The following is a 12,034-nucleotide window of genomic DNA, read 5'->3' on the forward strand; positions in this document are numbered from 1 at the left end:
TGCTGAGCCTGTCAGCTGTCCCAGCGGATTATGTGTGAGTGCTCGGGGACACCGCTTCTGAGTGAGAGACAGTCATTTCCCTGGAGATAAGTCTCGGTGGCTTAGCTATCAGTGGTCCCCGCTGGGCCTATGAGTGTTTTCTAAAGCGCATACATCCAGCTTTGCTGCTGTTCCTGGCAAGCTCCCTGAGGTTCTGAGAAGACAGCTGAGTCTGGCACCTGGGCTGAAGCTTGCAGCTCATTTGCTGATTAACACTTCACAGTGCCGCCAGTCCTTGTTGGCCCAGCACTTGGTGTCCACCTGTGGCGTGCCAGGCCCTGGGGAGATGGCCAGGATTCTGCCCTCATGGGGACGCCAATGGCTGCTACTGAGTGACAAGCCAGCGTCGTCACATCCCCTTTTACGCCCTGGTTTTGTTTTGATGGTTCATCTGCCTTCCTTGCATGGGCTGCTTTTCTGAGCTCTATAGCCTCCTGCTGTGTCCCTGACTGTGGAGAGTCACTGGGAGACTCTGGGACAGGAATGCTGGCACTGGGGGCTGTCCTGGGAGCAGGTGGAGAGCCTGGCCGGGCGGGTAGGTGGATGGGAGCCAAGCTTGAGAAGCAGGGGTCCCGGGTTCTGGTGGAGGAGTCCCCTTCCTGTGGCCTCAGTGTTCCCAGACATAGAATAATTGGGATTTGGTAGCATCCCTTTTAGTCTAATCGTTCTTCATTTTTTATTGATAATTATTTTAACATCCAAATGCCACTTGTAAAATTTACAGTGTGAAGTATACCCAGACTGAAATTTTCACGAAATATCCACTTGGAATACCTAGTAATGTTACTAACTCAAGATGAGGGGCCTCTATTAGAGGGGTTACAAGATTAGGGTTACATCAGACGCCGTGTTCAGGAGAGTGAAACGATTGTGTTGTTTCCTAGATTGGGGTAATCTTAACAGCCGCCCGGAATCCAGGGGGTAGGCTCAGTGTGCCACTTGGACCCCGTCTGGGAGGAGCTCGGCATCTGTACACCCCAGGGCCACGGTAGAACTTTGGTTAGCCCTCTGAAGACTGAAGGAGAAGCTGTGCGGACTCTGTCCGGGTGCGTGCCCTCAGCAGGCGCTGGGCAGTGACCCCCCATCTTCCAGAGAGGCGTCCCCACCCAGGCTCCCGCCACGGCACTTGTAGCCCGTCTGGTATTGCATGGAGTCTCCCGCGTGCTTTCAGGGTGTTTCTCCCCGTTCCTGTTGGGGTCAGATGCCTTTCCGTGCTTGGTGGCTCGTTGTCCTCTTTGGTGTGTTGCCTGTTGGGATCTTTTTTTTTTAAACTGAATCATTGCTCATTTTTCCTTGTGACTGCCTGCCTTGTCTCATTTCTTTTAATAACTTCTAAATACAAGCCTGCCATTAGTTGTGTATTGAATCTTCTATTCAGAGGCTTTTCTTTTTCTCTTTTTGATTTATATACAAAGGATCTTAATTTTGATATAGTTGAATTTATCAATTTTGTTGATGAAAATCCTGTACCATAAAAATTTGTTCCTATATTTGAAAAGTATTACTGTTTCACGTTTCACATTTAGGTCTATAATCCATTTGAATTGAGTTTTGTGTATGGTTTGAGATAAGATGGATGGTTGGATGGCATCACCAACTCAATGGGTGTGAGTTTGAGCAAGCTCCGGGAGATGGTGAAGGACAGGGAAGCCTGGCGTGCTGCTAACCGTGGGGTCGCAAAGAGTTGTACACGACTAAGCAACTGAACACCAAGATTAGATACTTCACAGTAAAGTTTATACCCTGGAGTGATTTTGCATGTCTTGTTAGGAGATTTATTCCTAGGTATGTACTATTTTAGGATGCTATAAATGGTGTTTCAAATTTTCATTTCTTTTTAATTTTGATTTGTTAATATAAAGAAATGCAATTGATTTTTCTCTTTTTAGTCCAACAATTCTTAATCTGTAAATCTTTTGAATTTTTGTGTAAATAAGTTTTGGTTCTTCTCGGGGTTTTTTTTTTTTCTTGGCCTTAACACACTGGCTAAAAAATTCATTATTGGCTGAGTAAAAACGTGACAGTCATGGGCATTCTTGTTTCATTCAAAATCTGAAAGAGTCCTTTCAGTTCTACCATTAAATAAGGCCTCTGCTGTAAGGTTTTGGGGTTTGTCGATACCCTTACCAGAGTGGAGAAGTTTCTCTTTTTCATGTTTGGCTATAAGTTTCATCCTGAAATCAGTGTTGAAATTTAAGTCTAATCTAGTGATGGTTTTTTTCCCCTTTCATATGTTGAAGACATTGGTTTCTAGTGTTAAACTACTTAAGCTTTGTGGTTGTAACATAATTTTTTTTTCCTATGTGGCTACACTCAGTTTGCTAATATCTTATATGTAATCTTTGCCTCGTTTTTTGTGAGTAAGATTGGTGGTTGGTAATTTTTCTTTATAAAGTTCTGATATCAGAGTTTTGGTATCTTTATAAAGTGATTTGGGCACCTTTTTTTTCTGTTCTCCAGAAGGTTTTGTAAGATTGGGGCTACTCCTCCCTCGGGTAGTTGGTAGAACTCTACACATAAAGCGCTGCAGCTCAGTCCCTCAGTCACGTCCAGCGCTTTACGACCCCGTGGACTGCAGCAGGGCAGGCCTCCCTGTCCTTCACCAACTCCCGGAGCTTCCTAAACTACGTCCATCGAGTTGGTGATGCCATCGACCATCTCATCCTCTGTCATCCCCTTCTCCAAATCCCGCCTTCAATCTAAAAGACCCAGCATCAGAGTCTATTCCTGTGAGTCAGTTCTTCACATCAGGTGGCCAAAGTATTGGAGTTTCAGCTTCAGCATCAGTCCTTCCAATGAATTTTCAGGACTGATCTCCTTTAGGACGGACTGGTTGGATCTCTTTGCAGTCCAAGGGACTCTCAAGAGTCTTCTCCAATGCCACAGTTCAAAAGCATCAATTCTTTGGTGCTCACTCAGCTTTCTTCACAGTCCAATTCTCACATCCATACATGACCACTGGAAAAACCATAGCTTTGACTAGATGGACCTTTGTCAGCAAAGTAATGTCTCTGCTTTTTAATATGCTGTCTAGGTTTGTCATAGCTTTTCTTCTAAGGAGTAAGCGTCTTTTAATTTCATGGCAGCAGTCACCATCTTGCAGTGATTTTGGAGTCCAAAAAAATAAAGTCTGTCAATGTTTGCCATGAAGTGATGGGACCGGATGCCATGATCTTAGTTTTCTGAATGTTGAACTTTAAGCCAGCTTTTTCACTCTCCTCTTTCACTTTCATCAAGAAGCTCTTTAGTTCCTCTTCACTTTCTGCCATAAGGGTGGTGTCATCTGTGTATCTGAGGTTATTGATATTTCTCCCAGCAATCTTGATTCCAGCTTGTGCTTCATCCAGCCTGGCATTTCGCATGATGCACTCTGCATATAAGTTGAATAAGCACTGTGACAGTATACAGCCTTGACGTACTCCTTTCCCAATTTGGAACCAGTCTGTTGTTCCATGCCAGTTCTAACTGTTGCTTCTTGACCTGCATACAGATTTCTCAGGAGGCAGGTGAGGTGGTCTGATATTCCCATCTCTTTCAGAATTTTCCACAGTTTATTGTGATCTACACAGTCAAAGGCTTTGGCGTGATCAATAAAGCAGAAGTAGAGTTTTAGCAGCAGCAGAGTTTTAGTAGGTTTGGGTAATTATTGGGGCTTTTCTGGTGGCTGAGACGGTAAAGACTCTGCCTGCAATGCAGGAGGTCCGGTTTTGATTCCTGAGTCAGGAAGATCCCCTGGAGGAGGGCATGGCACCCCTCTCCAGTATCCTAGCCTGGAAAATCCATGGACAGAGGAACCTGGTGGGCTATAGTCCATGTGGTTGAAAAGAGTCGGATATGACTGAGCAACTACATGTTCATGCTTTGGTAATTATCGGGCTTCCCTGGTGGCTCAGATGGTAGAGAATCTGCCTGTTATGGGTTCAATCCCTGGGTCAGGAAGATTCCCCTGGAGAAGGAAATGGCAACCCACTCCAGTGTTCTTTTCTGAAGAATCCCATTGACAGGGGGAGCCTGTTGGGATATGGTTCATGGGGTCACAAAGAGTTGGACACAACTGAGCAGCTTTCACTTTTCACTTCACTTTGTTAATTATACTTTGTAGGAATTTGTTGATTTTATCCAAAATTTTCACTTTTATTGGCATAAATTTGTAATGTCTTCAGTTCTGTGGAATCTGTAGTGTAGTGATGTCTCATTTCTGATACTGGCTATTTGTGTTTTCTGTTTTTTTTAGATTAGTATCACCAGAGTTTTATTCGATCTTTCAAAGAACCAACTTCTAGCTTTGTGTATCCTTTTTCTTATAAGTTTGTTTTCATTCATTGATTTTTCCTTTGAGTTATTTTGCTAATTTTAATCATATTTTTTCTAATATATGAATTAAAGATTATATTATCTTTAGCTGTATTCTACAAATTATGTTATTGTCCATCAGCTAGGAGGTGACTCAAGGTCACAGGAAGGGCGTGGAGCTGGGAGGCTGGGCTGTGTGGGTCCTTTTTGTCCTTTGGGCAAGAAGTCTTATCTCCGAGCTCTTCTTCCATTGAACGTGGAGACACAGTCATCACCAGTGAAGGGAGCTCTCTGGCCACCGTGTATCATTTGTTCTTCAGTCACTGAGTCTTGTCTGACTCTGTGGCCCCATGGACTGCAGCACACCAGGCTGCTCTGTCCTCCACTGTCTCTCTGAGTTTGCTCAAACTCAGGTCCATTGAGTCGCTGATGCCATCCAACCTCCATCTTCTATCGTCCTGTTCTCCTCTTGCCCTCAATCTTTCCCAGCATGAGGGTCTTTTCCAATGAGTCAGCTCTTTGCATTAAGTGGCCAAAGTATTGGAGCTTCAGCATCAGTCCTTCCAATGAATATTCAGGACTGTTTTCCTTTAGGATTGACTGGTTTGATCTCCTTGCAGTCCAAGAGAGTTTTAAGAGTCTTCTCCAACACCACAGTTCAAAAGCATCATATTCTTTGGCGCTCAGCCTTCTTTATGGTTCAACTCTCACATCCATACATGACTACTGGAAAAACTATGGCTTTGATTATACAGACCTTTGTTGGCAAAGTGATATCTCTGCTTTCCAGATGGTTTTTGGTTTACTTTGCTCAGATCCATCAAAGAAAGTACTATTTATGGCAGCTGTAGGCTTAGAGATATATTTCTTAAATTACAAGACTTGGAAGTTGAAACGCCTCCTTGATCCAGGGCTGCAGGATGTTGTGTTACTCGGCAAGAAGACAGCATTCGTCTCGTTGTCCATCTCCATCAGAGGTTTTGGGTGATCAGGTACATTGTCAGAGAGAGGGGATGTTCTGCACGGAATCTTTTCTGAGCAGCATGAGTCAGCAGTCTAAGGTACTCAGTAAACGGTATTGTAAGCAGATGCGCTGTCACTCAGGCTTTGTTCCATCCACGCAGCACAGGCAGAGGGGCTTGATTTAGCACCACTCTTAGGGGTGCAGAGTTTTTGGAATGGTGAGTGAGCATTGACTTCAGTCAGCTATTTAAGCCTCTAACGAGGGAGTCAGTCTGAGCTTTGAAGCCAGGCATTGACTTCTCTAGCCACGAAGGTCCTGGATGGCGTCTCCTTCTACAGGAGGCTTTGTCTACACTGAAAACCTGCTGTTTAGTGTAGCCACCCACGTTAGTGATCTTGGCTGCTCTTTCGGGTAACTTGTTGCAGCTTCTACATCAGCACTTGGGGCTTTGCCTTTGCACCCTGATGTGCCAGAGACGGCATCTTTCCTTTGACCTTGGGAACCAACCCCTGCCAGCTTCACACTTTGTGCAGCTTCCTTGCCCCTCTAAGTTCTCACAGAATTGAAGAGAGTTGGGGCCTTGCTCTGGCTTGGGCTTTGGTTTATGGAAATACTGTGGCTGGTTGGATCTTCCATCCAGGCCACTCTGACTTTCTCCGCAGAAGCAGTGAGCCTGTTCACTTTCTTATCATTGTGCGTTCACTGGAGGAGCACGTCTAGTTGCCCTGAGGAACTTTTCCTTTGCATTCACAAGCTAGCTAACTGGTGCAGGAGGCCTAGCTTTTGGCCTGTCCTAACCTTCGAAGTGCCTTCCTCACTAAGCTTTGTCATTTCTAGGGTGGGATGTAAAGTGAGATATGCAGCTCTTCCTTGCACTTGGACACTGTGAGGCCGCTGTGAGGTGACTGGCCTAATTTCAGTCTTGTTGTGTCTAGGGTGTAGGGAGGCTCAAGAAGAGGGAGGGATTCATGGAATAGTTGGTCTGTGGAACAGTCAGAACACGTATTTATCACTTAAGCTCATCATCTTATATTGGTGAGGCTCGTGGTGCCCCAAAACAATTAGGGTAGTTGCATCAGAAATCACTGATCAGATAGAGCCATAATGAATATGACAACAATGAAAAAGTTTGAAATATTGTGAGAATTACTAGACGGTGACAGAGACACAAAGTGAGCAAATGCTGTTGGGAACAACGGGAGCGGCAGGGCAGCCGGGGACTTCAGCGTGTGAGAACTGCAGTGTGTGCGAAGCGTGGCGAGGCCGCTGGGCCTGGAGCCCGGCCTGGACTGGTAGGTCCTCCCTGCCAGTCTCTGCCCGCCTCCAGCACAGGGCTGGGTTGGTCTCAGTGCGTGGCATGTGCTGTTCTCAGGGTCCCTGCCTGACCTCCTCCGGTTGGTAAGGCATGAACCCTGCAAAGCCTTCTCCCAGTAAAAGCCCCATCTCTGGCAGTAGCCTGTGGGGTGTGAGGATAGGCGGGGTGGGTGGTGGGCTGTGGTCCCCTGGTGCCCTTGGCATCGTGTAGTCTCGCCTGGTCCTCGCAGTGGTGTGGCGCTGTGGGCACTGGAGCCTCTGTTTCAGAAGAGGCCATGGGCAGCTCCGGGAGGGTGAGTGACGTGCCAGCTCTCGGGACTCCTCAGCACCAGGCGCCAGGCTCGGCCACTTGAGGCCTGGCTGCTCCCTGAGGACCCCACGTGGGACCCAAGTGTGTGAGCCTGATTGTTGAAGAGTTTTAAAGAGTACAGAATATCATACGTCAAGTTAACTGTGTCTTTCTCTTTTGTTTTTCTCCTGTTTCCAAGATTGTTGAAGGTGAGTGGTCTCCCTCCTTCCTTGGGTTTGGGCGAGGGCAGCGCTGCAGGCCCGCCTGCTCTGTGGGCAGGAACACCCCCTGAGGCAGCTCTGCCTGCTGCGGGGACTCACCCCTGGCCTGCTTGCAGCAGGGTTGGGGGCTCCTCCTGGGAAGACGGCTGGGAAGGCAGCTGGTCCCGAAAGGGATGGGGCTGAGAGGCCCTTCCCTGAACGAGGACTCGCACCTTAGAGAGGAGGCGGCCGAGGAGGAACGGCCGGCGGCTGCGCCAGGACCACGCGGATAGCTGTGTGGTGAGCAGTGATGAGGAGGAGCTGGCCCGGGACAAGGACGTGTACGTGACCACCCACTCCCCCAGGAGCGCAGCCACAGGCTTCAGGTACCAGGGGCCTTGCTGGGGGCAGGCCGTCTGCCAGGAAGTCTCTGCACACATGGGCGCTTGTCCCCGGAATGAGGATCCCTCCTTCCTCCAATTTCCAGTGAAGAGGTTGGGCGGAGGCAGGGTGTTACAAATACTGGCCCCTCAGCAAATGCTTCAACCCCTGGGCTCAGGAAGGGCTTACTGAAGCATCTGGGTAGCGGGCGGATCCCAGGCTGGGCTCCGCTGTTCCCCCTGTGACTGACCAGGTGCACCAGGCACCGCCAGGTCGTGTGTGAGCAGCTGGGGGTGAGGAAGGGGCTGCTCGGCCAGCCCCTGCCCCAGACACGGAGACTGCAAGGGGGACTCCCATTGTCTGCACTCTTGCCCTCTCTGCCCCCTTTCTCTGAGGACCCCTGCACCATGGGACTGCCAGCCTCCCAAGTGCCTGGGCTGTGGCAGGGCCGCAGGAGGCTGTTGTGAGGAAGGGGCATGGGCGGCTTAGATGGAGCCACGTAGCATTAGGAGCTGACCGTCCAGCTTGCTTTCCTGACGTGAGCTCTGTGCTTCTAGGCCCTCGGGCACCGTCAGCTGCCCCATCTGCATGGACGGGTACTCGGAGGTAAGCAGGCTCGGCTGCGTCTCCCCTGGTCCTGGTCTCTGGCTGCTCCAGGCAGGGAGTGAGATGAGCACTTCCGTGGGTGGGCTCTGACACCTGTCTCGCAGGCATGCCGGGGCCGGCACGTGGCTTGGCGCACGTCTGTGAGGGGAGGGTGTGCTGTCTCTCTGGGCCGCACAGTCGTGAACTCTGGCTCCTTCGTTCCCTGCACTGCCCTGTGCAAGAGCCAGTCCTGCGCGTCCCGCCCGGCCTCAGAGGAACTGCTAGTGCTTTCCGTGGCCCTGGGCCCTCTGGCTCTGCCCCACTGAGTGCCTGGGGTTCCTTGAGCCCCAGGGCTTCAACTTGGGCTCTCGCTGCCCGAGATTGGCTCCTGCCTGTTCCTCAGCTTCAGAGACACCGCCCATACGCCTGAGCCTCAGAGGAGCATCCTCAGTATTCCAGACCCCCTCCCTGCTTCCCTGCTGCAGCCCCCGGCCCTTCCCTGCTCATTCGTCATCTTAGGAACAGGCGGGAGTGGACGCTGGGGCTCCGGCTGCTCCGGTACAAGATGTGACATGAAGGCTGTTTGTTTTCCAGATTGTGCAGAACGGGCGTCTCATTGTTTCTACAGAATGTGGCCACATCTTCTGTAGCCAGTGCCTCCGTGATTCCCTGAAGAATGCTAACACTTGCCCAACTTGCAGGAAAAAGATGAGCCACAAACGCTACCACCCCATTTACATATGAAGTGCTGAGTGTCGCTCGGGAGAGACGAGGGCCGCACAGAGCCTGGCTGGGCTCTCTGTGCAGCCTTACGCGGCTCATCTGCCTCCAGTGTCTTGAGCTCAGAAAGACTATTTCAGAACCAACGTCCACTATGTACACTGCTCTCTTGTTTCCAACCCCATCTTAGACCCTCTTGTTGCCTCTAGTTGGACGCCGTGGAGCTGGAGCCAGGCCCCTCCCAGCTGGTCGACGTCTCCTGGGTAGTCTGGTTCCAGGGTAGGAGAGAGGGAGTCAGGCACATTGGAGATAAGAGTCATGGTTCTAGCCTCTTTCAGAAGCTGCACGTTTGCCAAGAAGTTTTCCCTGTTTGGAGAGTTTGCCCCACCTTCCTCCTGGCGGTGTCCTGGAGCACCAGCCCTGGTCAGAGAGCACGCAGGTCCGCCCAGCTCTCCTGGGCACGCTACCTCGTCCCAGGCGTCTGCCCACCGCAGTGACAAGCCACACAGGGTCCATCCAGTCTGAGGATCCCAGATGCAAGCGTGGCCCCGGAAAGACCAACCACTGGACTTGTTTTCCATCTCCTGTGATTCAGAGGCCACCCATGATTCCGCCTACATCGATGTCAGAGGTTCCTGCAGATCACCAAGGCCTCGGCAGGGCAATCCCTAGTTTTCTAAGAACGAAATGTGCAATAAAGCCCGTTCTTTGCCTCCTTTTCAGCAGCCCAGGAGATGTAGCGCTCTCAGTGTCCCTGGGAGGCCTCGTGCCGCCTGCGGAGCCGTGCCTGTGTCGCCCCATCCTGCTCACCACCTGTTCTCAGGAACTGGACCCGCGCCTGAGCTCACTGGCGCAGCAGTCACGGTGGGGCAGGCACATGGTCGGGTGTCCTCTTCTCTGATAAAATCATCCTGTGTTTACCATAGGCCCTCTGGTCCTCAGTTCCCACTGCCTAACGTCTACTCAAGCATAGACCCGGGCGGCGGTGGCAGTAATTGTGGCCTTATCAGCTGCCCACGTCCATCCTGTTGCCCAAGTCACAGCCACCTGTGATTCAAAGCTCGGCTCTCCAGATTCAAGCTGGGTACCATCACCCCTGCAACTGACATTTATTTCAGAAGCTGCTCTTCTGGTCTTCAGGCCTTGATCCTTTGGGCTTCGATTGCTCCTTAGATTTTGGTGGCGAAGTACTGTGGCCCCTCCTCCCCAGGGGCCCAGATAACACCCTTCTGCTCAACTCCAGGTGTGAGAGCCTCTAGTCCTCAAGGAGGTGGCATGGTGGCCCAGGGGTGGCTCCCGGGAGAGACCTGCAGAGCCTGCCTCCTCCACCTCCACACCCTCCTTCCTCAGAGGGCTTCAAGCCAAACCCACAGCCTTCCGTGTGAAACAGCTTCAAGGTGGAAGGGGGCCTCCTCTGGCGTTGCTAGCAATAACTGACCTTCAGTTTTTCCTTCTGGAGGAGCAGGGACTCAGCACAGAATTCACTTTAAACAGGGCCGAAGGAGTGTCCCTTCTCTGTGAAAGGAAAATTCATGCTTCATTCTGACTTGATAACTGTTTGGCTCACTTCCAGTTGGTTTGATAAAAGTACTATTTTCTCCTTACAGTCGAGGAAGGCAGGACATCAGTTCTCGTCACCGTGACGGGCACTGTCTGCCCTTTGAGTAGACACAGGTGTCCCCATGAAGTTCCTTCTGGGCTTCATGGAACACTCCTTTTTTTTTTTTTTTTTTTTAATGTTCTAACAATACCCAGACTTCAGGAGCCAGGACAACCATACAGCCAAAATCTCTTATGCTTTATGCTTAAGGACAGATGGTTGATCATAAAAGTTGTGTTCCTTCATATTAAACGGGGGGAAAATGTTTAGTTTCTCCTATTCAGAAATTGCAAAATAGGAAAAGAGATGGAAAAACCCCTTTCCCTCCCTCAGTGTACATAGTTCAGATCTTTCTTTGTTCCATTTATAAACTTTATCCATGTTCGTCAGTCTGTTTTTGACTTCTCTGCTAGTGTTACAGGTGAAAATAAATCATTAACTTGAACCAGGTACTTTTTTCGTGTGTTCATTTACTCATCGGGATCCATTTCACCTCTCACCCTGCACCCTTGACCAAGGTACTTGATTCCTGTCTGCCTCCAGCTTTGTGTATCTTGGGGCACACGTGTGGGAAGGTGGCTTGGTCATGTACCAACTTAGAAGCCAGCAGGTAAGAGGGTTACTCTTGGGCGGGGCTGCGAGTCCAGGCCCTGGAAATCCCTAATCAAGCAGAATTTTAACTTCAGCCCCTAAGAAGTGAGGTTGACTGCGGGCTGTCTGGTCCGTCTTGCCAGGGCCAGCTCAGCTCTGAGCAGTGTGGACTTGGTGCACCACCCACCACACACGGCTTGTCCTCCATGTGGGAAAGGGGCCCAGGAGGGCATGGCGTGCCTGTTAGTGCTTTGGGAAAGATGAAGCGGATGGGCCTGAGGTCTCCAGAGAGGAAGTGATGGCAGAGCCGACCTTTTCCTGTGCCTTTTCTCCATTCCTGTCTGGTGGTCCCGAGATGGAGCAGGCTCACGTGCTGGAGGCCTGGGGCTCAGGGGCACATGACTGGTGAACTTCAGAGGCCTGCCTTTCACAGGAGACCACCAGAGAAAAACTCAGTTGCATAGTCTAGGTAGGGTGAAAAGGAACAGCTCCTGAGTGCAGAGCTCAGGCCCAGTGCCCTCCTGAGGTACGGGCCTCCCGAGACCTGGGGCTGTGACTGACCCTACACATCCTGGGTGGCCACGGCAACCCAGCAGTGGTCCTGAAGCCAGGATCCAGGAGGCCTCTGTCCTCGTCAGGCCCCAGACGGAGATGAGCGTCCCGTGAGAGGGTTAACAGCAGCGGGGCCCGCAAAGCTGGCTACTGAAGGGGCTTGTTTCTAGGTTTCTTACTTTTGAAACTTAAGTTGTGTTTTAACTACATTTTTCTGTTGTTAGCACATAGTGGTTTTTGTATATTGTGTAAGCATCCTTGCCAAAGCTTTATTCTGTTAAGACTCTGGGTACTATTGAATCCTCTACATTCACAGCCGTATCATCTTCGGTTTGGTTCAGTTCAGTTCAGTCACTCAGTCGTGTCCGACTCTTTGCTACCCCATGAATCACAGCATGCCAGGCCTCCCTGTCCATCACCAACTGCCGGAGTTCACTGAGACTCAACGTCCATCGAGTCAGAGATGCCATCCAGCCATCTCCTCCTCTGTCGTCCCCTTCTCCTCC

General features: G+C 50.4%; 1 protein-coding gene across 7 annotated transcripts in view; it reads left to right on the top strand.

Moving 5' to 3' along the window:
- The window catches only part of RNF4 (ring finger protein 4), a 34,295-nt gene extending 23,458 nt beyond the window's left edge, over positions 1–10,837 (top strand). For 5 of the 7 annotated variants that reach the window (XM_086404551.1, XM_086404548.1, XM_086404552.1 and 2 more), the window contains one exon: positions 4,274–4,440. In XM_086404551.1, the coding sequence (XP_086260677.1) occupies positions 4,274–4,390 (117 nt within the window). In that variant the 3' untranslated portion in view covers positions 4,391–4,440. Of the gene's footprint in view, positions 1–923; positions 3,360–4,273; positions 4,441–7,098; positions 7,109–7,337; positions 7,486–8,037; positions 8,087–8,659 lie in introns of those variants that run through there. The other 2 variants (XM_086404554.1, XM_086404553.1) reach the window with 2 other exon arrangements.
- Positions 10,838–12,034: the final 1,197 nt, after the last annotated feature.

This window comes from Bos grunniens, chromosome 6, assembly GCF_055505025.1.
Source record: "Bos grunniens cultivar Pamir isolate PY7600 chromosome 6, Bosgru_T2T1.0, whole genome shotgun sequence".
NCBI lineage: Eukaryota > Metazoa > Chordata > Mammalia > Artiodactyla > Bovidae > Bos > Bos grunniens.